Consider the following 25,885-nt stretch of genomic DNA (forward strand, 5'->3'; position numbering starts at 1 on the left):
TCCACATGGCAGCTGCTAGAAGGCATGCTGGTGGTCCAGCAATGCAGGCTGTTCTTTTGCTTGTGCAGCCTCCAAGCCATCCAGTGCACAAATCTTGGTGGTGTGGGACATCCTTTGAGGGGGTCAGGAAGGTTGGCACCATGGGCTGGCAGCAGCTACCTGTTGGACCATGACATCTAACTCCTGTGTGAATGAAAAGAATTTTCTCACTGACAGCTTCCTACTGAACACTTGATGTTCTCATAGGTGGACTGTTTCAAAGATTGAGTATGTCCTTGAGCTGCTTATCCAAATGATCTCAAAGGGAATTTGGGTGGGGATGATAATTGAGAGTATTTGACTGGCACATGTGATGCAGCTCTGCAAATTATCCAGTCTGTTTCCTGTGAAATATCTTGGGTTGGTGGCCTGTTTTGGGTGTTGCTGGGTCAGTCAGCCTGGTGCTCGCTACAGTGAAGCTTGTAACTTCTTTGTGAGGTGGGGTTTATCATACTAATTTGGTAGAACTGGCTTGCTCTGCAGCTGCTGAAATGCAAGGAGGAGGTGTGTGGGTGTGAATGGGGAAGCAGGCAGCACCCCAGGAATGGGGCAGGTCTTGTCTTGAGCTGACAGGGACTTAGTCAGGTGAGAGTGGGCTGCTTGCTGCTCTTGTTGCAGTAGCTTACCTGGGTGTTCCACGGTGCTGTGGAGCTGACACCTCTGCTCACCCAGTGCTGCATTTCCTGAGGAGAAACCTTCAGCCTGTATGCTCCACTGTCTGTTCACTAGGGGTTTATTTGGGTTTCTGAGGCAGCATGTGTGTACTGTGCTGCTGCATCTTATGTCACTGATCGGGGAGATGTGACAGTTTTGCTGCAACAGTGTGCACAGGATAAGGTCCATGCCCCATTAGTGATGCTGCTATAGTTTTTAACAGCTGTTAGATTGTTGCAGTGCTCTTTAGACAGGGTTTCGCTGTTCCGACCCAACCTTTGTTCATAATGGTGCCTGCTGGTGCTGTTCCTCAGCATCTGATGTGACTCTGGTTCCTTCTTGTGACTTCTGCAAATTTGGTGGGACAAGAGGGGCTCAGCTAGCCATAGAACTTCCCTTTTTGGAAGGTCTTTGCTGCTGCAGCAGCTTCTGTGCTCTTAGGATTTTCCAGGTGCTCCCTATGACTAGTGGAGTGCTGCTGATGGTGCAGCTTCATTGACTGCCAGTGCTCTGGATGAATTCCTGCACAGCAGGAGTGGAAACTTTTCTCGAGGGAGAACTTTGTATGGAGAGGAAGTATTTTTAAGATAAAAGTGTAAGGCTTATCTAAATTAGGATGACCTGTACTGTATATAGTGTTTGAGATGAGCTTTTCATATTGAATTATGTTTTAATATTATAAAAATATTGCTCATGTTACAGATTCATTCCTTTTTACTACTACAGGGTTTTGGCATGGCTAAACTTGAAATCAACTCAGCACTTTGAGCAGACTTTTTTGTTGGAGCTTGTGTATGGTGATGCTTGGGTGTATTTGAGTAGTGTGTATTAACCTTGCAGAGGATAAGGAGATTGAACTTCTCTGTTCAGTATATTATTCAACATTCCTCAACATCTGAGCCCTGTCTACTTCAGTTGTCAGTTCACCCACTTGTTTTTCTGAAATTCTTTGAAGTTATCCCTACATCCAGTTAACCTAAACAGCTTGTCAGCCAGCAAGGCGGTGAGCCAGACTTGCAGTTTGTCTTTTCTTATGTCACTGCTAAGTATTTCACACGAAGATCTAAGCATCAAAGTTCAGCAGTCTCTAGCCTTGGTGGGGCACTGACTGTTTCATTCTTACACAGACACATATATAGAAGGCTTTAGGCCATTTAGCAGCTAGTTCTTGAAAAGTAAGATTCCCTATATTATAGATGCAGGTGGACTTGTCTGGTAAAGAGATGTCCTTGCAGTCCTCACTGTTAGTCTTTTGTGTTTTAACCCATACATGCAGGAAAGTGAAATGTCATGGCTGCTACCATGTCTGATGGCTTTCTGTGGCACCAAGGTTTTGCAAGATATTTTAGACTTCCTTACTGTATTTTTTTTTTCTTCTTAAATTTGAATGTAGAAGCTTCCAGATGTATCTTAAATCCCATCTAAAACAGCAATGTGACGTCTTTCCATTTGAGCTGGTCTGTAATTCTGAATAAAGGTGAAGATGTTGTCATATGTCATAATTATTCATAGACTGTTGTATGGCATTGCTAGTTTCTCATGCAACTGGTTCACTAGTGATTCAGTTTAGAAGGTACCTGCCATTGTAATCCTTGGCTGATGCAAAGGGAAGCATAACCTCAATGAAAATGCTTTCTTAAAGCACATTTTTGCTTGCTTGATCTCTTATACTCCTTGGACACTACTCCTCACTTCCTTTTTAAGATTTCTTTTAAGGAGAAGAATGTGTGGATGGAGGAGGTGGGGTATGTGGCTGAGGACCCTGGCTTGCTCATTTTCCAAAGGGTTGCATGGATAAAAATCTGTTTGCGAAGACACATTTGCAACTGGTCACACCGACCTCCGCTCAGGCTTGTTTTCATGCATCCTTTGATAATTCCACTCTTATCCCTAAAGCAAATGTTCTGTGTTGAGTTTTCTCATCTTTCTTCTCTATTTGTCCAGCAGTCTGTACCTAATGCCCCATAGTGCTTCCTGTTTTATTTTCTATCTGCCTCCCAGCCATAGGTTCCTGCAATTTTGCATGGTAGTTCTGATGAGTTGTGTTGCATCTTCAGGAGCGTAGAAGGACTTGTGGCCCTTACTAGTGTGGTCTCACTATAGATTTTTGGTCAGGTGTTTCTTTCTTCCCACCAGGAGAGATGCCTCAGTTATTGGAGGAAGACATGACTGCAGCTCATAGCCTGGTTTTGATGCATGAACAATTGGTAACTATTTGGGGGTAGGGGGACTTGGTCTTGTGTCAGACTATTTCTCATTGTGTGTGTGTGTGGTTGTTGCCATAGCCCTTGGGCTCTCTACTGTGAAGCAGCAAGGTGGAGAGTGGGACTCAATGCCTGCTCCTGTTTTCTGAACAGAGCAAATTGATACCGCATCTTGGAAAGAGGAAGACAGCTGGTGCAGTTAACTTCTTGGTGTTTAAAGTTTTGCTGTGTAGTAAAAAACTGAGAATGGTCCAAGTGGTAATTCACACCTGTGAATGTTCTACTTGGAAATCTGCTGGTGACACTTGACTCTGGTGGAATGCTCATGTTGGTAGGTTTCTCCATAGTGGTGTTTATTGCAGGATAGATTTGCAGTGAAATAGCCTAAATTAAATAATTTTAACAATGACCTTTAAAGGCATTCTTGTTTGAATTACTTCCCTGGAGTAGCTGAACAGATGTGTGGCAACACCTTCCTGACTGACAGTAGTGCCTCTTGCCAAATAGAGCGTTGAAGACATGCCGAAGTGCTACTGTGATCCAGCTGCTTCCTGACCAGTCTAGATACCTGGTGAAAGGTGTAGGGAATAATGGAGTCAGCATGAATTCAGGATTTTATAGGAAGAGGTTTTTTATTTAGGTTGCTTCCTACATGCTTGTGGAGAGTTTACTTCCCCCTTGCTAGTGTCTCTGCAGTTGAAGGTAAGCTGTTGACCTGTCATTTCATGCCTTTGTTTCCTCTGATGCTCTGGGCGCTCCTTGTTGCAGCAATTGCTGCTTCTGCTTTCTCTCTCAAACTGTATAACACAGTCGTTTAGTTCTCTTATGGCCATGCTCACAGAGTCTTTTAAGCCTTTCATAGAGTAAGCATTTTGCCTGTTGGGAGAAGGAGGTTTATAGAGTTTTTTTTTTAAAAAAAAAAAGGTAAGAAATACACTGTAGATAATAGATTCCAAAAATGCAAATTTGTTTAAGCAACTCCTTAAAAAGAAGGGAGGGAGGAAGGAAGGAATTGAAGATTAAACCCGGTGTTTATATACATGTAGAAGCTGGAGGCAAAGCAATCCATTCATAAATATACAATAGGATTTATGTCGTGGTGAGAAGTGCTACATGCATATTCATGTGTAAATTGCAAATCCTTTAGTGATTAAATACTTCACTCCAAACTCTAGAACTAAATAACCTTCTTGTTGAAATGAGATATCCAAAGGCGCTAATGCTTCTGTGGTGGAGGGGAAAGGCTGGGTGGTGTAATAGATCTGATACTCTAATTTTCACTCTATTGAAAGATTTTTGGTGTGCTTTGGGCATTATTTTATGAGGATGATCTGTAAGTCTTGAATAAAATAGATGAAGCTGGGACTTGTAAGAAGTACTGTAAAGCTTATCATGCTAAAACAGCACATAGACCTTGTAAGGATGTTTTTCTCAATGGATTTTCATGTCAAATACCTTTGTCTAAATTTTTGACCCTGCAGGTAAGGAACAAGGCAGATGAGTGACAGAGCTTGGAGTGTCAGTGTCTGAAGGAAGTAGCCTTTGTCATGCACTTGTGTTACGTGCTTCCTGCCTGCCCTTGGTGTCCCTGGGATCCTTTTGCAGCTAGAAGCAGCAGGTCTGCGTCTCCTCTAGATTCACCAGCCACTTTTCTGGCACAGCAGGCATTGGACTTTTGTGATGACAGGTGTTCAAGTATTGCTGTGATCAGTTAAGAAGGACCATATTTTCCTGGGACTAAAGTTCTGCTCAGTTCTTAAAACTGGACCTCTCTCTGGTCTCTTCTCTCTAGCAACCAGCACCAGAACAAGAGGACACAGTCTCAAGCCGCATCAGGGGAAGTTTAGGCTCGAGGTGAGGTGAAAGCTCTTCACTGAGAGTCGTTCGCAATTGGAATGGACTGCCCAGGGAGGTGGTGGAGTCACCATCCCTGGAGGTGTTCAAGAGGGGATTGGACGTGGCACTTGGTGCCATGGTTTAGTCCTGAGGTCTGTGGAGACAGGTTGGACTTGATGATCTTTGAGGTCTCTTCCAACTTGGTGACACTCTGATACCTAAGCAGATTCAGTTACATCAGCATAAATCTTCAGTTTGCCCTTTGTGAAAGCTGTGATTTGTATCTGGACTGTCACGGAATGTTGCTTACTGTCCTCTCTTCTGGTGTTCCTGATGGCTTATTTTGGAATTGCTCCTTTTTTGTTGCTATGTGAGGTCTTTATCCTTTGTGCATCGGTTTTGCACTGGGAAGAATATGGAGTGCATCCATGCTGGATGGGAAAAGCCAGCAAAGTTCTTGTGTTCCTTCCTTCCCACTTTGGTTAGTCCCCCTTGGAAAATCACATTGTCTGATTTAGCTTTTGCTCCTCCTGTTTTGTAACAGCCCGTTTCTGGGATGCTTTGATTCAACTGAACAAGAGAACAGGGCAATGCACTCAATTCACTGAGGACTAGATATGCATTTTTCAGCTGGCACAAGTGTAAAAAATTGCCCTTTTAGTCCTGTTTACTTGTTTTTCTCATTGGGTCACATGTAGGTTCTGTTCCTTGGTGATCAGAGAAGAGCCCTGGATTCCCTGTTGCTGTTTTGCGTTGTGATCAGGGAAGCATGTGGCAGAGGTGATGTCCCTTTGGTGCTCTGGGGCTCTGCTGTTCAAAGCTGTACTTGGGTTGATTTGAAAGAATGTTTCCAGGTAACCAAAAAGTTGCTGTTTTTACAATCAGCTCTGAGGATTTGTTATTGTCTGCCATGTCAGAGCATCAGTGTGTCTAACCTGCTGGCTATTCACATAAGGGGACGAAAATGCAGCACTGGGTACTTGAAGAATATGAATTGGTTTTGTTATGTAGAATAGACAAATTTGGGGCAAATAAACCCAGTCCTTAAAATGAATCCTAAGTGGGTGACTTCTTGGCTTTGTATGGTGGATGCTGCCCTTCAGGCAGTTCATGTGCAGACAGGGGAATGGCTGATATATGAGACATGATGTTTCTATTACTGTAAGGCTGTATGACTTGGGTTTATAGCAATATTTTGCAGCAAGGCTGGTGAGAGGCCTTGAGCACAAGCCCTATGAAGAGAGGCTGAGGGAGCTGGGATTGTGTAGCCTGGAGAAGAGGAGGCTCAGGGGTGACCTCGTCGCCTTCTACAACTACCTGAAGGGTGGTTGTAGCCAGGAAGGGGTTGGTCTCTTCTCCCAGGCAACCAGCACCAGAACAAGGGGACACAGTCTCAAGCTGTGTCAGGGGAGGTTTAGACTCGAAGTGAGGTGAAAGTTCTTCACCGAGCGAGTCGTTCGTCATTGGAATGGGCTGCCCAGGGAGGTGGTGGAGTCACCGTCCCTGGAGGTGTTCAAGAAGGGGATTGGACGTGGCACTTGGTGCCATGGTCTAGTTATGAGGTCTGTGGAGACAGGTTGGACTCGATGATCCTTGGGGTCTCTTCCAACCTTAGTTATACTGTGATATGTTAACGGGGAAAAATGGAAGGGATTAATTTATTAACAAACCTCACCTTTGAAATGACTGTGCTCAGGCAGAGGCTGGATAGGATGTGAATTTGATTCTGTCCTATTTTCCCCCATTTCAGCCACCATAAGTGATTGCCTCTTTCTTCATTTCTGAAGAGTGCAGGGACCCCTTGCCTCCAATATTATAACCACTTGTACATTTGCTGGTGGAAAAGGCAAAATGCTTTGCCCTAGAGCTTGGTTGCAACTGGAGTGCATTGTTTAATCTTGCTCTCTCATGCTGCTGGCAGTCTGTCTTTGGGCCTGAGCACAAGCTCCGTGGCAGTCCTGGAGCAGGCTGAGAAGCAACTAAGGGAGGCTGTTCCTTCAGCCCTGATGCACATCCACCTCCTCACTAAAATAACTGGCACACGGAAAACTGCTCCTTCTTTTTCTGGGCACAGTTTTTGTTGCTGCAGTAAGTTGAAGTGGCCCAAGGATTTATTTTTTGCAGCAGTGACCTGCTGGGTGAGAATGACCTTCCTGCAAAATGTGGTTTCCCCAGCATCCATGGCTTGCTCCTGAGCCGCAGGTGATGCAGTTGTGCTGTGCTCACTTGGCACTGTGGGTGGTGAGCATGAGTTAAGTGAGGCAGCCTTGTCACTTATAGTTTGTCTTTCAAAGCAGACAGCTTAAATATCAGATTGCTGCTTTCTTAGTGCTGCACTGTGGGCTGTAATTCCATCTGCTGCGACACTGTGAAGGTGACACCTAAAAAGGTATGTGCCTCTTTCTGGATGTTCTCCCCATATCTTCTGCATGCATAACTGCAGGCACCATTTTATCTGCATCTTGGCTTGTGGTTGCTCAGGAGCCTACCAAAACACTCAATGTTTTTTCTCTGACGTGTTTTTAAAGAGAATTACCATGTCATATTTAATTCATCCCCAGCTTTTCAGCTTCTGCAGTATTGCTGTCCTTTGTCTTCTCTGGTCTGGAAGAGTGAAAGCATCTGTTTATGCCATTAATTTGGCAATTCTTAGAAGGACATTGAATAAAGGACATTATTAATGGAAAGGAGGAATGTTCAAAGACCTCTGCCAGTAAGATCTGTGGTTTTTAATAGTTATGTGGATTGATCAGAGATTTTGGAACTTGGTAGTAGGTTGGTTCTCTCAATCAGTCTATAGGTTACCTTCAAGATACTGGACAAGAGCAACAGGAGTATTTTGTTCACAAGAGGATTTCAGCTTGATCTTTGCAGATGAGCTGAGCTGTGGCTAATGATTTGTTCAGCTGAGCTAATAGGAGGAACTTATTATCCAGGTTGGGAATTCTGCAGTGATGGTGTGGATCAGTGTTTGTGTAGAAATAAATAAAATAGATAATGCAGTAAAATTATTACCTGAAAAAAATTACTAGCGTGGGAGTTCAAGTGCTGATGGTGAAGTGGTAGTCAGTAAAGTAGCGAATCTCAAACCTGCAAGCTCTTGTGATGGCTTGCTTAAGACCAGATGTACAGTGCTATAAGGCACAATGTCAGAGCCATTAAACACAACTTTGACTTGAAGGGAAGGATGAAAATGAGTAGCTGAGATATTTTAGGTAATTGCCTTGAGCAGCAGTGATGGTTGTACTCTAACAGCTTCAGTAAGTTATAAACTAGCTACAGCTGAGTCTAGATCAGGCAACTGATAATCTGCAGTGCCTGGCATATTTTCATTGGAGAGCAGCACACATGGTGTACACAGGCTGTACTCCTTGGTGTCTGCCCTGAGCTCCATACAGGAGATGTGTGTACCCACAGAGGTCTGGTTCTGGCAACACTTCCCACCTCCCCAGCTGCTTTAGCTTTACCACCATCATTTTTTCTTGGTTATATCCCTTATATTGCAAAGTGAAAATACCCTGTTATAGATGAGCAGGTGCTGGGGCTTGGTATGGCATAAAGAAAGATGTGATTTCCTACTGTACATTGCTAGAGTTGTGTGATCTCTGCTAGATTTTTAGGAGCTTATTTTGACTCATATTCTCCAAGACAAACTTGAAAATCTTACAGAGTTAATGCCTTCTGTTACTTCCCCTAACATCCATGGAAGAGAAATGTGTGAAAATGGAGGTGGTTTGGCTTGACTTGTTATGAAGCTTCTAAATAATATTTTGTGCCTTATGCACCAAATGCTTTAAATTCTTCTATTTTAGAGCTCCTGTTAAATAATCAGGCTAAATGGCAATACATAAGAGGTAAAAATGGAAAATCTGGTGTGGAGTGCATCCCTTTGAAAGCACAGCATAAGTTATAGTTATATGATTCCTTAGGGTAGGGCTTTCCATAGGATGGAGCCTTGCTATGGGGATGAAGCCAATTGAATTGGGGGAGCAGAGCTCACATGCAGGTAATGTTGGATAATTTGGAGATCTGGGAAGCCAAAGTGAAATACTCAGCAGAATGAATTCCTTTAAAAATCAGAAATACCAGAAATACCATATAACTCATGAGAAACATAGCTGGTTTTTGCCACTCCTTTTTTTTTTTTAACATAAGAAGTGCCCAAAGGCTTTGTTAATGGGAAGAGGAATAAAAGGAGCAGCTAAGGGAAGCACAGAGCACAGGTAGACAGATCCCCTCTGCTGGCAGCCGTGTGGTTTTGTGCTGTACCACTCATTGTTGGCCGTGCCAGCCACTGCTGTGTGTGGACATGTGGAAGGGCTGGAGAGGAGCTGCAGCCCTGGGGTGCTGGGTGCTCACCCAGGGTGGTCTGGAGAGAGATGTTCTACCTGAAATCAGTGGGAGCAAAACTGGGCACTAGTAAATGAAGAAAAAATGGCTAAAAGGAAGAGACAGCATCTCTGATGTGCCATGGTGTTATCTGTCTGGCAGACACCTAGGACACAGATCTCTGTCTGGCGTGGGTTGGGCTGTGGAGGAGTGGCTGCTGCCATAGGAACTGAGGTCACTGCATGCCAGAGTGCCAGGGCCCTTCTGCCCCAATAAAACCCAGGATGGCTGCATTGTGGCAGGCAGAGCTGCTAGGTCCAATGCTGAGCTCTGTCTTTGCAACCCATCACCTGCACTGACACTTTTTCCTCACGAATGTCTTTCTTACAGCTTCAGAATACAGCTTAAACGTTGTGCTGTACTCTGCTTTCAGATGCTCAGAGTGGTAAAAAAAAGGCATAGAGATTTTAAACATGATTAGGGGAGCAGTATGTGCAACTGGGGTCACACACAGGCAGCCACTCAGGCAGGCTCAGCTTTGTATTCAGATGCGCTGGCCGGCGAGCCGCAGACATTCCAGATACTTGTGTTCGTTTTGGCTGTATCCAGGCACGCACTCACAAAGAGCAAGATGCGTGCAGTGAAGTATAAATCCCGTCCTCTAATGACTCAAGGCACTGTTGTGTGCGCATACATGCTTAACAGATTGAATAATTAGCTGGCTTTGTAAGCAGGCAGCATGTATGATTCTTCAGTTGTGATCTGGAAATCTTGTGCGGGGTGAGGAGTGTCTGAAGGTCTTTAAGCTTGTTGTATCTGTGCAGCAATGGCTGCTGGTCGGAGGAGAGGGGGCTGCATCCTGTGTCCAGAGAAGGGCTTCCCAGGCCCAGCACCATCACCACTGCCTTTTCCCTGAGCCCAGGGTTGACAGGCACTGCTTCTCCCTTGCCTGCTGATGCTGGGCTGGTTTGGCTGGCTGCTCTGTGGATGTGGGGACAGGGTGACAGGAACTGTCCCAAATGGCAGCCTCCCTGCAGTACCCTTGAAGATAGCTCACCAGATGATGTAGCCGTGTGCGTTAGTGTGTGCAATGCAAGCTGTTCTCTTGATCCATGAGCTTGATACAGGCTTTGGCCCAGGCTGCATCCTGGTTTTATATGAAATACTTAATTCAGAAATATTAATCCTGGAGGTCACAAGTCTCATTGTTAAGTTATGCTGGCCCTGCAGCACAGGAATGGCAGGCTGCTGGCAAGGCAGCTGCTGCTGCAGTGCTGTGCCTGCTTGCTCTTGAGGAGAGGGGAGCTGCTAACCCCAGGGAGCTGGCTGTGAGCAAGCCGGAAGGCTGAGGTTTGCTGCCGCAGAGGAATGCGACAGGTTGTGCTGGTGTCCAGGAGACGTGGAGGGTGGGAACGCGCACCAGGGCCCAGGGCTGCGTGCTTGGGATTGCACTGGAGCTGGGGAGGAGCCGGCAGGGAAGCGAACATGACCTTGAAAATCGTTCTCGAGATGAAAAGGTGCAGTCGGGGAGCACATTCCTTCGCCATCCACGCTGCACACAGTGTGCTGCCCAGCTGGGCTGACAGTGGGTGCTGTGGCTGCACAGCTCCAACAAACAGCTCCTTGGACATCTTCAGCAGATCCCTTTCCACAGACACGGCCATGCGGCAGGGCTGGCCTGATCGGGGTGCACATCAGTCTGAGAGAGCAGCCTCTACAGCTGACCATTTCTGTGCACTTCATTTATAAGTAATGCTGAGTCTGAAGGCAGTAGCAAGGCAGTCTGGCAGCTGGAGAAGATGGGCTGCTCCAGAGGACTGTGTCTAATTACGATTCCATGGCAGATGCAGTTCATCTACGAGTTTGCTGCCCAGAAATCTGGTGAGCAGCCAGGCAGCTCATCACAACCGGCAAGGAGGGTTGTGGCTTTCCCCAGTGCTGCTTCTGTTCCTGACACACTGTCACTGGCATGCTATCAACTGCTGAGTCCCACTAACCCAACTGTAAATGCCCTCAGAAAAGTCTCGGTACTCTGCTGTGGTGTTACTGAATGGAAGCAGTTTGTGGGAGGGCTTGGAGGCTGTGACAGGCAAGAAAAGAGTTGCTGAACTGGGAAGAGAAGCAAGGAAAGGGTGCATAGGGCAGAAGGTGAGAGAGATGCTTTTTGTGGAAGCAAGAAACCATTGGACTGGCTCAGTTGCCGATGCCTTTGTGCTGTGGATCTGACAGAATTCTCTCTCCCTTCTCTGTCCTTGCACAGTCACATGCTGATTCAGGGTAAGAAACTGCACTGCCTAGAAGCTGATCCTTTAAAAAAAAAAAAATAAAAAAAATCGAGTGCATTTAATCCTGAAGCACATTCCAGGAAAGTGTCATGATAGCAAAAAAGCAACCTTTGTAGTGCAACAAAGAAATCAACGCTAACTATTACGACTGTGAAGATGCACTGCAAAACTGCTGCATTCCTGAAGAAATCTGAGTGCCATTGCAGACTGACTCTGACTGTGGCATTTCTACTGCTGAGACTGCACTACAGCTTTGGGAGCAGCTGCTTAAAATTCATTGTTGTTTTCCCTTGGCAAGGATAGAATAAAAACTTCTCTCTCCACAGCTTACTGTTGTGTGCTGTATAGTTTTTGTTAGAGGAATTCAGGTATTTGACAGTGTCTTTCTAAATATTTAGTTTGGAGTGTTTAAGCAAAATTCTTGTCGCACTTATCAAATTCTTATCTTTTTTTTTTTTAGTTGTAGAGGCTCTAGGTGTGTGTTGGGAATTTGGATGCATGCTTGTGATCTGGGGAAGACTGGTTTTAGCTACTGTGAAATGGTGTGGCTTCTGCTTGGAGAGATGGAGCTGGACCGGGGGCACTCAGTTTGCTCTAGTATGTGAAGACTTGTGTCCCAGTTGAATGAGCTGAATGTACTTGCTGAGAAGTGCAATGAGTAGTCTTGCTATCACCTCTGCTCATGTGGAAGAGTATTTGTTCTTACTGAATGACAGAGCTGCCAGGATCAGTAGGCTGTATGTGCTATATCTAGTTTGGTTACAGACATATGCTGCATGCCCATAGCCTGCTTCTGGGCAGGAAATGAAATTATGTAAACACCATTTCTCTCACAACTGGTGGACTTGCTAGTCAGCTTCATTGTTGGTCTGAGCACGATTCCATAACCCCAGCTTTCACATGCTATGGAAATTGAGAGGAGTGGATTGCTAAATGCTGTCCCACCCTACAGAGTTTGTGACCTGGCTTTCTGGGAAGTGAACTACCTACAGGACCACCAGATTGCTTTCAACTTAGTAGAATGCTAATTGTTTTCTCATAAGGACCTGTATGTCAGGCACTTAACGTGGGCATAGGAGGTCATGTATAGTCTCATTAGCTCTGTGACTTCTGGTGGCGAGTGGCCAGTACTGTGGCAGTGATCACACTGATACCAGTAATGTCATAATCAAACTCAGAATTCAGTCTTCAGGGCCTGCTCTGATTTTGTTTTATTTTCTTAGCAGTATTCTTTCCTGAGAGGGAGTGCTGTAAATCCAGCCTTTTATTAAAATCTGGAAGAACAAGAAACTGACTATGGCAAAAGATGAATTTGATAACGGTGCAAAGAAGCTTCAGCACACCAAAGCAAAGATAATATGCTAAGACCATTGACAATTGATTTCTTTTGTGTAGAATATTTGTCGTGCGAGAAATGTTTCAAGGAGTGTTATGTTGCTTCCAAAGAGAGTTAGAGTAGTTGATTTACCTTTACTTTCTGGAGTTTATCATCTTTCAAGGTCTAAAGGAGTTTTGCACATCTGTTGTCTGAGGAACAAGTAAGGATGGGAGAGGCAGGAATACAGTGATTTAAAAAGACACAGTCTAAGGTGCTTTTAGTTGCCTTCGAAGTACACTGAAAAACAGAAGTTTATTCCATTTTCAAGGAGGTTTCTGTGCTCTTTTCTCAAACACTGAAGTTATATAGTAGCTGAATATTAAGACTATGTAAGGTGTGTCTTTGTCATGTACCTAGACCGTAATGTGTGAGCGGTGGTGATGAAGCACTACCTATGCTGAGTCTTTGCTTAGTGGAAAGAAATGCTTAGTATTAAGAGCTGAGGAACAACTAAATGCTTTTGATACCTGGTCCTTCTTTAAAGGTCTGTTGGACACTTAAATGAAAAAATAAATATATATATATACACCACATTAGTTAGAAACTAATGATTAACTGCTTCAGGCCAAAATATGCAGGAGTCTTTCCTCACAAAGTAACTGTCAGTGACCCCCCGCCCCGGCTAAAGATGACACCTTCACGCACATGCATATTCATGTTTAACAATGCTACCTTGCTTTTTTGTCATCCAGTTATAATTTATGATCAGAATATCATTTATTGCTTGTACTTAAACTGTTGAGCCCTTGTACTTATATCTTCTTTGAACACTTGATATCGATTGCATCCATGAGCTTGTGTTCAGAGATCCTCAGATAATACTCCCTGCAATAATATTTGAGTTGCAAACAGTCTTGGGAAATGAATTTTTCATAGTGAGTTTTCCCTTGATTTCTGGAAAACTACACAGTAGTTCTGGGATTTGTCTAATTTTTTTGAATTTTGAGTAAGACTAGAGTATTTCTCCTGGTCAGGAGACAATGCAAATCAGCATGATGATGCTTGTGCTAAGTTTAACAGTTACTGTCCCCTTTCTCAGTCTCATACACCAATCTAAGATGCTTTAGGCGAAGTCGTTTGTTTTTCCTGGAGTGTTGTAAATTCTGTGCAAAGAAGAGTAAAGCAGCCTCCCTTGAGCATTGTGTCCATGGCCGTGTACTGATGTTTTGAGGGGGAAGGGGCAGCTCTCTTGGTGTCACCCACAAGCTATGGAGACTCCCTGTGCACAAGGATCTCCCTCACCGCTGGGAAATGCAAGGGGTACTACCAGCAGTATCCTAGTTGCAAGATACTATGGTGCTGATACGTTTGGCTTTGCTTCTGATGAAATGAGTGTCCTGAATCTGAAGAAGGCTTTCACCTTAGTGGCATTTTTCCATGTTCTTGGAAGTAGCAGTACCAGAACTGTAATCCTTCTCCCAGTTTGATCTGCACTGTGAGACCTGAGTATCTGGCCTGCACCCCTCTGCAGATGGACTTTTTCTCTTTCTTCCTGAGCTGAATGTAGGGCATGCAGATCTTCAGCAGGCTGCTTGCACCACTCCATAGCTGGCAGAAGGACTACAAACGGGCTTTAAGCTGTGTGAGATAGGTGGGGAGGGGGAATGCAAAGAGCAAGTGCTGTCATAACTTTTGTGTCAACGCAAATTTACTCTGTTGACAAAACAATATTGATAGTGGGTCATTCAAAATAAATGATCTTTGTAATTGTAAATCAATTAAACTTACTTGGTGATGCAAATCTCATTTTTGCTGTCCTCAAATGAGTGAAGAAACTTCAATAGTTCTTGATCTGTATTGACTCCCTTCCAATGTGTGACATACTGAGCTGTGTTTTGTTCTATGTACAATTCTGGCTATAGAAGCAGGTTTGTTTTTTTGTGTGGCTTAACTACATAATACATCAAGGCTTTGTTATCTTGGATAAAAAATGTACTAAACCTATTAGGTTTTATCTTATGCTTCTAACTCTGCACATCTCCTAAAGCTTTGCTCTCCTGAGATTATTCTGGACATCTGTTCTTGTTTTGACATTTCTCTTTACTTTTATACAGTATGACTTTTCAGGATCTGAGAAGGCATTGCATTGTCAGTAATAGAAACAGCAAGAGATAGTAATTAAGGCTCTTCTGGGGTTCACTTGACTTGGTAGCTTCCTATGTGTAGCTGGTTTCAGCTCTGCCTGGACAAGATTTCCAGCTGACAGGCCGCTGTCAGTTCAGAGAGTGGTGAATGTTTCTAGAACTGATCTAGACCTCACACAAAAGCTAAGTGGCTGCAGCTTCTATATTTTAAGGCAGAGAGCAAAGGATGTGACGATGCCCTGCTGCTTGCCTAGACTCTGGTTTGCGAGTGATGCAGGGCAAAGAGCCTGCTAAGGTAGCTGTTTGGGATCAGGAATATCAAATACCTCTGTAACTCAGTAAGTACATTTAGAATGCAGAAATAGCAAGCAGGCAGTCTTATTAAGGGTGCAGTAATATGCATTGCTTCTCAAAGAAGCCTGGGGTTTATTCCCCATACATAAAGTGTAACTTCAGTAACCAGTGAAGTCTGTCTGTGGGGTGACCCCCACATCTGTTCCCCTTGGTAGACATCTAGTCAGCCCAGAGCTGATTTTGCTGTCACTACCTATCTTTGTATGCTGTGGCCCATGGGATAGCAGGTTCCTGAACACTGAGGTACAGCAAATGTTCAGGACTTACCTTGTTGCCAAAATCTCAACTATTTATCTTTTTCTGACAGTAGTTATTGGTTCCCTGCTCTAGGAGCTGGATTGCAGGGGAGGGAGTCTGTCCTATACACCTCTTTATCTTGAGGCATCTTGCCAATGTAAACTACTGCCACCCACACTATAGTCAGCCTTTCAGAGAAGTAGGAGTGCAGGCTGTAAGAACATAGACAAGCCTTCCAGTTCATAATCTTCCAAATATGTCAAGAAACTAGTCTGACTACTCTGGATGTTTGGTAGACAATTTATCCCTTCTTACATAGTGACCAGTCCTTTTCTTCAAGAACAGTGAAGCCTCTGAGTGAAGAGAGCTGACTTGGGTTTAGTCTGTTCAGGATATGCAGGTGGCAAGGCTGCTTCTCTTTCTAGAAGAACTGAAGGCAAACTTAAACCCCAAAAAAACCAAACCCCAACTTCAATAATTTAAAACTAAAGATGTTTGAATTACTTGCATGGGTAAATTCCAACTCTTGCATGCTTTTAGCTTAGTAGTATGGCACTGTTCTCATGAAGTTGTCCCTTACTCTTTATATCTTTCCTGCTTAATCAATTCAGGAGAGCATGCAGGATATGCAGGCTGGCAGGCAAGTTAATGTTGTGAGAAGCCTCAACTCCCATTTCCTGACTTTTTAACCTTGAACTATCCCAGGAATTTTACATTTGAGTGATTAAGAAGGTATGACTGACCTCCTGCCTCTCTCCTGCTAGCAGAACCAGTTTGTTAATCTCTGGGAATGATCGAAAATCTGTACATGGTTTCTGATAGTCTTCTCCTTGAAAACAACTTAGTAGTTCTTTGCTTCCAGGAGTAAATGATCTGTACTGAAAAGAATACACAGGCAGACCAACTGTCAGTGTATGCAAAGTAGAGTTTGTGAACATGCAAGCCTTTTCAGAAGTGGATAGAACAAGCAAGCAGCTGTTAGCCTGAGAGTTACTAGGCATGCTCATTGTGGCTGGTGGAGATGTAACTTGTGTATTATATAGCTCAATGCTTCCATGAATCCAAGTATTAGAAAAGTATTAATATTAAAGGTATTAAATGTATTTGTCTCTGGAATGCTTGAAGTACAGGCTGTTTCCTGACTTCAGGTGTCCTGGTTGTCTCCTGATCCACTTTGTGTAGAACCTGCTTGGGTAGCATGTGAACAATTTCTGAAGAAAAAAAAATTTTCCTGCTCATGCAAAAGTAGTAGAGGGTCTGAATTGGCAAATTACATAAAAGTCAAGATGTCCTGGCCAAAGAGCAGTAGAGGGCATCTCTGATGTCTTCATTAACAATAAGACTGTTCAGAATTACCATAGTTTAGAAAATCAGCACTGAGGGTAGATGCTGGGCCTGCTTATTATAGAGATGGCCCAATACATGAAGCATCAGGGGCAGGGGGAGAGGCAAGATGAGAGATTGTTGGGAGACTGCAAAGATTCTTAATAACCATGGCAACAAAGGAAAAGAGAACTGCTCTGCAGTCTGGGTTTCTTGAGATGAGTTGGGGTTTTAGGGTGTTGCTGTTGATGATCTTATGCTATACTTTAAGCAGATCTGTGGTTTACAGCAGCAACTTCAAATAAGCTGTTTTTCTTAGGCTTGACCCCATTTTTTTCTAAGGGGTAGCAATACCAGGTCCAGGCTGTAATGCTGTACATGCTGGCAGTCTTTGAAATGACATCTCTTTGGTAACTAGAAGTTTATGGTGGCTGCACCTTTCTGTGAGTCTTGAAGTACTGTCTGGTTTCCAAAACTTTCAAATGTCATATTTCATCTCTCATCGGACTCCTTGCAGCATAGTCAAGAACCTTCTCAAATTTATGATTACTTCTTAAAGGTTACTTCTTGTTATCTGGGAAGCACTTTGCTGTTCATAGTTCTTACCTGATTATTTGGTTCTCAATTCCTCCTTTTGCTCCCCTTGTTGTGGAGGTCCCCTCTTCTAGACCCCATTGTAGCTGTTGAGGTTTTGGTGCAATTGAGGGTGCCGTTTGGCCCAGAGCTGCCTATTGTGTCACTGCTGAGGATACTGGCTGTTAGTGATGAGCTATTCTCATTGCCTTTTCCCTAAATTGCAGTTGGAGTGGGAATACAAGGGAGTGTTTCATCATGCCCAGGTGTATGGTGACAGGGTGAGGAAAGCTTTGCCAGCAAGATGGTAAAACAGGGCCTCTTTGCTGCCACACCTCCACCCTCCAAAGGCAATTCTTCCTGCAGCCAGAGAAGATGCTCCAAGGGAAAAACAGTTACTATAGTGACAAATAGCCCTGGTGTGTTTGAGGGCTGGATCATCAACTTGAGTAATAAATGTGTAGGAGTCTATTTTTAAAAGCTTTTGTGAGGAGAGAGAAGATTGCTGTAGCCCTAGAAAATAAGTCTGCAAAGTGAGAGGTTTTTCTATGCTGAAGTTTAAAAATAATCGGCATCTGTCTTGAGAATGGGAATGACCTCATTAAAAACAAAGAAGCTTGTATGTCATTGTGTCGAGCCTCCTGGCAGAGATTCTTGCAGCAGCCTTCTGACTTACAGTAGGAGCTCTTCTCATTAACAGGTTCCTCAGAACTCAGATCCACAGGAATTCTGAGTACAGCTACCCAATGTCACAGCTGGAATTGAGGTGCTTACAGCCTGTTCTCTGTCCTGGTCTGTTTAGCACATCCTGGCACATAATGAGCAGTAAGTTGTATTTAAATGAGAAATTAATTCAAACAAACAAAGACAAAACAAACAAGCCCCAAACAATGCAGTAGAAGACATTAAAAATAAAGCCTGACTCTAGGCTATTTTCACAAAAGGCTAGGTCTAAAATCTATTTGGTTTTGTAAGAGAAATGGTATAAGTGGAGGTATCTGCTAGAACTTATAATAATAATTATGATTTTAAATAATTTAAACCCATTATTAAATAATAATAATAATAATTTAAATCATGTATAGCTGCCTTCCAGTTCCTGAAGGGATCTTACAGGAAGGCTGGAGAGGGACTTTTTCATAAGGGTGTCTAGCAATAGGACAAGGGGCAATGGTTTGAACCTGAAGAAAAGTAGGTTTAGGCTGGATTGTCGGAAGAAGGTCTTCAGTACAAGGGTGGTGAGGCTCTGGAACAGCCTGCCCAGGCAGGTTGTGGATGCTTCCTCCCTGGAGGTGTTCCACGCCAAGTTGAATGAGGCCTCGAGCAGCTGAGTCTAGTTGAAAAGCATCACTGCCCATGGTGGGGAGGTTGGAGCAGATGATCTCTAAGGTCCCTCCCAACCTAAGCCGTTCTATGATTTGGTTATCTTGCTTTACATCTTTCCCACAAAACCTGTATGCCTCATACCCTCACTGTGTGCCTGTGAGTACAAGAGGGTAGTGGAGAAACAGAAGGAGCTGTTGAGCTGTTAGAGGTTAGCTCTAAGAGAATCTGACAGTGAAGGCCCTGAGTGATCCAGGTGCCACCTTTGTGCCTTGTGCAGTGAGCTGTTGCTGTCAGTACAGTAAACTGTAGGAAATTCCCTGGTCTATAGTTTCACCCATATAGAGTCATGAAGGCTTTTGTGTGAGGCCATGTGATCTCTACTGAACTGATTAAAATAAGGCTCTACTCTTTAAATGGCTTTGCTGTGTTATGTGGGTTTGAGGAACCCTGCAAACACAGGGATTAGGTGGGTTTATGTACAGCACAAACTTGGCAATGCCCTGGTGGTTTCTAAATGTTCCCCATTGCAGTGAGCCAAGCACACGGCATGCGCTCTACACATACACGCACATGTATCCAGCCACCAGCCTACCTAAAAAGCTGCATGGGACTTTCCTCAGTTTGCTGTAGGTCACCAATAAACACTGAAATCAAGTACTTACAAAAAGAACACTTCCTGCTTCAAGAAGTTTAGAATTTATTTCTGTTACCTGTGCTGTATTAACTCCAGATTTGTAAGTGGCAATTCACCCATCTCCTGTTTCTGTCAGGAACCTCTATGATCTTACAGCCATGTTTAACAAACCTTCTGTCAATCAAAAACTTGTTATACAAGGATTATTTGCCTTGAGTTTCTCATGTAATGAGGGTTTTGATTGACAACAGTAGACCCAAAGACTATAGAAAGGCTTTCTGAATCTGATGGGCAAGTTTCTATTTAACAGTGTTTGTGGATGATAACATTGGTTTTCAGTTTTCTGTGGAAGAAGCTGAAGGCGATAGATCAAAAATAAGGAAAGTAGAAACACTCCTCATTTAAAACTGTGACTTAGAAACTAGAGCTAGGAAACTGACTTTCTATTTCTAGCGGTGGGAGCAGGATTCAAACCTCATTGGTTGTACAAATACACAAGCTATTTGGGGCATGCATTTTGTAAAATGCCTCGGGATGTTCACTGGCACTGGCCAGTGGACAATGGCTTTCCCCTCAGCCTGTGCCTATTACAGGTAGGATGAAGGTGATAATCAGGTGAGTTGATATGTGATGAATGTGTAGGTGACTTTTTGCTGAGCTCAAATGCTAGTTAGGCTGTGATTTACAAGTATCTTCTCTAGCTCAGGCTGGTTTCTTTTGTAGGAATCCCACACCAAGTTTAGCCTGCAGCTTAGAAGCAGATGAAGTGCTTCAGGAGTAATTCTGGTCTAACTGATGCTCTAAAGGGCATTGGAGCTAAGTGAGCGTGACTGGAAGATGCAGACAAAGTCATGTGTCTGAAAATGTCATCTCTTTCAACTGGACTACTTGGAGTTTAATAAAAAATGCTATACATACTAACTTGGATGTTTTCCCCTTGGTTCCCTCTTTGTGACTGGAGACCAGAAGTCGAAGTCACAAAAGTCAGGGGTTTCTGAACTTTTAGATGCCCTGCTTTCTTTTGAAAGCTGGGTGAATATACCTGGAGGGTAAGGAATGCATAGATGGTTTTGTGGGTTTCCTTCCTTCTAAAGCACAGTGGGTGAAAGGGGTCCATTTTTCTAGATGGCTGCTTTGAGCCTAGCTACAGAGAGAACCTATTATATGGTAATGTGGTTTGACCAAGTTGATGAGATTTTTTCCAAGGCTGCTAGGAAGCTTTGTGAATTACAAAGGAGATGTTTCAAAGGAAATAGTTCTGCAGATGTGCCCTAGCTTTAACTTCCCAAATGCAGAAACAGTCCTGTTTTATGCAGAAATAATACACTAACTGAATCATGTCGTGCTGTGAGAAAGAGGCTTTACCTTTTGCTCATTTTATCAGTCATGCCGCATTGTCAGCGTGCTTGGGGAGATGCTTCATTTTCGACTCCTTTTGGAAAATTGGTTTATTTTGGTCTCATAACAACCCCTAAAATCATATCTTTAAACAAAGAAATGTTTTTTTCTTTTTATGCTTTATTAATGGTCTGACTACACAACATATTGTGTGTCTTTCATCTGTAATTGTAGCACTGCTGCTTTGCTTTGTGCCAGTTTTTTTTTCCCACAACAGCAAGGAAAAGGAGTTTAGAAGAGCAAGTAATTTGGTTATGAAGCTGCAGTTATTTGGGGAAACAGCTATATGACATATGTTGTCTGTAATAAATGGAATTACTCTCTTAATTCTAAAACTAATTAGTCTTCTGTTTGCTGTTTGAATGACAGTTTTCTCCTTTAATGAATACTTGCCCCTCAGTGCAAATGGGATAATTGCAAGCTTGCAGTCAGCCAGGGAGGACAGCACTAGTCTGTGCTTGGTGGTGGGTGCTCCTTGTGAGATATGCTGAAAACAGGAATCTCAAAGGTGAAATTATTGTCTGTTTCTGAGCCCTAGTAACTGGCAAGTCTCCAGCTGGCTTGTGTCATTGCTACAGCACACTGATCCTGCCTTGCTTTTCCCCCTCTCTTTTTCTAAAACTCCAGCTGAAAGAGCTGACTGGATGTATGTAGTTCATGCATTGCACTTCATATGGAAAACAGGAATAAGCAACCTTCAGTTGCTTGGTTCTGGCTTCCTGTGCAGTCTATCAGTTCCTGAGCATATCTAGAAGAAATTCAGCTGCTTCTAGCAAAGTAGGAATGGATAAAAGCTAAGCAGAAGCTTTATGAGTTTGGTATTAAACTTCGGAGTATTGAAGTTGGCACTACAGTGCCTGATGAAAATAGTCTTAAGTCCTGGGGCTGATGATGCAGTTCAAGGCTGGAGGGTTTGGTCATGAGCAGAATTCTACTGCAGAAAATTCCACTCATTGTGTAATACAAATTAATCTATCAAGGTACACCCTCACCTGTACAAGTTTAATTACTGCTACCCCATGGCTGCTTTTTGACCCAGTTTCTCTTAGTATGCACATTGTAAGTGCTAGATAGGGGCTGTAGTGTTGTATGGTGTGTTCTGTGCTTTCTGCCCAAAGGACCCTTCTGGCAGGTCAGACTCACAGACCCTCCTTCCACATATGCCATGTGGGCTTGTGATGAATCTGTAGGCCAGTGGCATGTGCTTTTGGCAGCTGGGTGCGTGAGATATCTGCAAGCTTAGTTCTTCCTGCCTTGTGTCTCACTGCAATGGTATCTTTGGTTAGTGGTTTGGGGTTTTTTTGGTGTAAGCTGAACATCAGTATCTCAGTCAAAGTGGAAGGAGCTTGTTTTTAGTGACTAGTATCTGTGGGATCACTCTAGGAGTGGGTTCTCCAAGCTTTGTTTTTAGCCATTGAAGCCTTCAGGCTGTTGCTGAAGGTAGTTTCTAATAGAAAAACTTCTCTGAGCAATACTGTGGAAATACTTCCTCATTTGGACAGAGTGGATTACACATTTTTGTGATACTGAGAAACTAATCTAGTTTGTCATTAATGAAACTGAACATATTGCAATGCAAATGAGTGGAGTTGCATGACAAGTGGTCCCACAGTCTTCAGCACTTGCTATTGATTGTGCAGTCTTAATTATTCATGCTATGCAAATTGCATTTCTCATCTTGCTCCTTCTTGTCTACATACTTATGATACAGGACTTGCCTGCAAACAGCCTTGTTTCACTTAAGAAACAGGGATTGTTTCTGGCAAAGTTCTTAATGTTCCTCTGCTGAGTGAGTGCTGGCTGAGCTGAGCAAGGCTCAGGAGCTCTGTCAGAATGAAGTCATCGTGTTGCAACTTCAGATGAAGAAAGGGAAGAGTTCATGCAGTATTAAAAGCCTAAAATATTTTTCAACTCTGTGTTGGTTTCTATACTGAAGCTCTTGTGGCACTTTTCTGTTCACTTGTTTGGAACAGACATGTGGAATTGTTCTTCTATTAATCCTAAATATTATTTTACATTTCAGGTACACTAAACCACTAACCTTTGCAGACTGCATTAGTGATGAATTGCCATTGGGATGGGAAGAAGCTTATGACCCTCAGGTCGGCGTTTATTACATAGACCACAACACCAGTAAGTGTCACCTTACTATAATTGTGCTATGCTGAACTATATTTTACTGTACTGAACACAACCCCCCCCCAAAAAAAAAGAGAGCTAACAGCATGTTTTGGAGCAGATGAAATCTGCAGCTTGTGAAATCAAATCCTGTCCTTCTCCATTGTACAAGTTAACTGCCCTCTCTAAAACAGGAATTTGATACCTTTTGCTTCGTGGTCTTCAAATCGGCAGTCACATTCAAGCTGATATTATGGACACACCTGTAAGATTTGGCTCCAGTGAGGAGTCTGACTAGGTAGTAGTGATCTGGAGTTTGTTCTTAGCCTGGAATTTGTCCTTGTGGCAAGACCATTGGAAACAGTGCAAAGGTCTCGTGTTGATTCCCCAGGCAGGGCTAAACTCAATGATTTCCCTGAGCTCCCTTTGCTGCAGATGCTACCTGTATGGCAGAGGAAACGCTCACATAGGCTTGGGATATCCTGAGAGTTGTGCAAGCTGGAAAAGACTTCAGTTCAGGCATGTGGCATGTTTATTCTGTGTCTATCCTCAAACTAAGCTAATGCTTATTGTCTTTGCTAGATTCCTTGATAGACCAGAAGTGTTAAGCTTTATAAGCTCATTTGAATTATAAGAAAATAGAGAATTTGATATATCATTGCAGGCATCATTAGGAAATATGTATTGGGTTTTGATAGAGCAACTGCCCTGAAAAAAGTAATACAATCAATCATTGACTTTGGTTCTCTTCACAGAACAGGTCCTATTGCAGTCCAGAAGTTCACAGCAGAACCATGCCTAGGCCCTTTTGCAGGTGCTTGTAAATCATGCAAAGAAGAAAAACTGTTAAAAGACAAAAGTGCCTTGAAGTTGTGTTGTTTTTTTGTTTGGTTCGTTTTTTATTTTAAATCTTTTAGGACTTCAACTGAGAACTTCAACTTTTTATCAACAAGTTACAAAATCCTTTTTTAACTAAAAATGCAGAAGTCAGGGGGTGTTTAGTTGTTTTTTCTTGGTTTTCTTCACTCTCTTCCCTTTCTCAGAAAAGCCACATTTTCACTTGGCTCCCCCAGGTTTTGGGAACTTTTCTTGGATATTAAAGATGCAGAATGGAAAAAACCCTATTCTCAAAAAGTCCAAACTGCCCTTTGTAATGCAAAGCTTAAATGTCTCTAGATGTGGTGACATATAAAATATAATTAGGCTAAAGCCATGGAAATACTGTACTAATGGAATGATAAAAGCTCTAAATAAAAATAGTTTTAAGGCAGGGGATGTTGATTTATTTTCCTTTTACAAGAAAAGATAGTGGGGGAGAAAGGTAGACAAGCCTACAGGGTCATACACAGGAGATCTGCGGGGGAGAAAAGTAGACAAGCCTACAGGGTCACACACGGGAGATCTGCGGGGGAGAGGGCTGGGTGAGCTTTGCTTGAAAGGCTGCTAAATTGAAAGATATAAATTGGAATCCCCTATAGGTCTGTGAGACCTGTATCTTGTGTCCATTTCAGTTCCACAAGGAATCACTCTGCAGAGTTAAGGATGAGGTTGCTTTTTAAAGACATTTTGAATGTAAATGCTTTTTCTGGTCTCACTTGGGTTTGGGTTATTCATGTAATGACCACAGCAGGAGTAAGAGCTGAGTTTAGAATTCTGGTTAAGACTTCTTTTTACTTCCTTCTGAATGATTTAATGTTTTCATGACTGTGTACAACCAAGAAGAGAGAAGAGTCTGGGCAAGATCTCCAGAGGAGTAAAAAATGTGGTTAGACTTATATTCTCTTGTAGTTGGAGGTTCACTTTATCAGGTGCTGGCATGTCAGAGATGCCTACTAGGGTGCTCCAGACCGCAAGCAGCCCAGAGACAGGGAAATGCTACCTTCCAGTGATGGTGAAGAGCTCTGCTGTGTTTAGGCAGCAGTGTTGGATTAAGAGGGTCCTGCCAATTCAGTTTTACCTGTACAGCGCTTTTGGGGAAGGGTATTTATTCTTCTTCCTAACCAGTGGAGCATCTGTGGGGCTGTGGGGTTTTTTCCTTTGGGTCAGTTCCATCCGTTGGTATATCAGGCAGTGACATGGACTGTTGGAGTAGATGCAGGCCTCTGTAGGTTCTATGGCAACTGGCATTGCCCTGAAGGAAATCATACTCAGCACACTTCTGATGTGAACATCAGGGTCGCTTCTGACCACAGGGAAAAGCTTGGCTCAATTTAAATGAGAGGATGTTTCCAAGTCTTTTTCCTTGTCTCCTCTCAATTTTCTTTCTGATTTGAGATGTATTTTTTTCTTTTCATTGCTCTTCCTCTCCTGTCTACACCACAGGAACCTGAGTGCTTGTTGTCACAGTGGCCCACCCTAGCCAAAACTTCCTCCTCTGTGTTTGCCAAGGATGGCTAGCTGTAGTCTTGGGGGCATGCAGTTCAGGTACAGGAAAGTAACCTTGATCTGAAGCCTGCTGTGGGATGTGGAAGGTTGTCAGACTTCCCGAGTGTTTCAGCTAGCAAAAACTGCAGCATCTAGGTGGGACAAACAAAACATGATCTTAACTATACATTTGAGCTTGCCCAGGGTGAATGAACAAGTATCTGGTTGCAGGTCTGAGCTCTTTGTGGTCCACTTAGCCCTGATCAGTGCCACTCAAAAGCACCACAGGCTTCAAGAGCATGCAGAGAAAGGTTCAAACCATGCTGACACCTACAGTTTCACTTCTGTGTGATGCCAGAAGCTACAAGACTTGACATGGGATTTCAATTAAGAGGTTAAAAAGAAACAAAATCATAATGCTGTTCTTATGCCAGCTCTAATCCAAATCATGATGAAGAAAACCATATCCACTTACTTTCAGGTAATCAAGAGGTTCATCTTTGTGGTTTATGTTGATGTATCCTCTGGAGAGTGTCCAAAACCACCTTCCTCTCCAAGGTTTCTTGCAAATTCCCTGTGCAGGAAGGAACTGTCTTCAGAGGGTGTGAAGGGGATGGAGGCATGTTGGTTCTTGCTGCACACTAATTATCAGAAAAAAGCCCAAGGACAGACCTAAATTAAATCTAAAGCCAGGAGCCATTAAGAAACAAGTAAAATGGAGAGCATTTCTAACCTTCTCTCTGAGGCAA

At 43.3% G+C, this 25,885-nt stretch overlaps 1 protein-coding gene across 1 annotated transcript in view; it reads left to right on the forward strand.

Annotated features, from left to right (window-relative positions):
- WWC1 (WW and C2 domain containing 1) overlaps positions 1-25,885 on the forward strand; it is a 69,888-nt gene that overhangs the window by 8,283 nt on the left and 35,720 nt on the right. Inside the window, exon 2 of the mRNA XM_054168249.1 lies at positions 22,678-22,787. Within this exon, the coding sequence (XP_054024224.1) occupies positions 22,678-22,787 (110 nt within the window). The remainder of the gene's footprint in view (positions 1-22,677; positions 22,788-25,885) is intronic.

This window comes from Dryobates pubescens, chromosome 16 (assembly GCF_014839835.1).
Source record: "Dryobates pubescens isolate bDryPub1 chromosome 16, bDryPub1.pri, whole genome shotgun sequence".
Taxonomy (NCBI): domain Eukaryota; kingdom Metazoa; phylum Chordata; class Aves; order Piciformes; family Picidae; genus Dryobates; species Dryobates pubescens.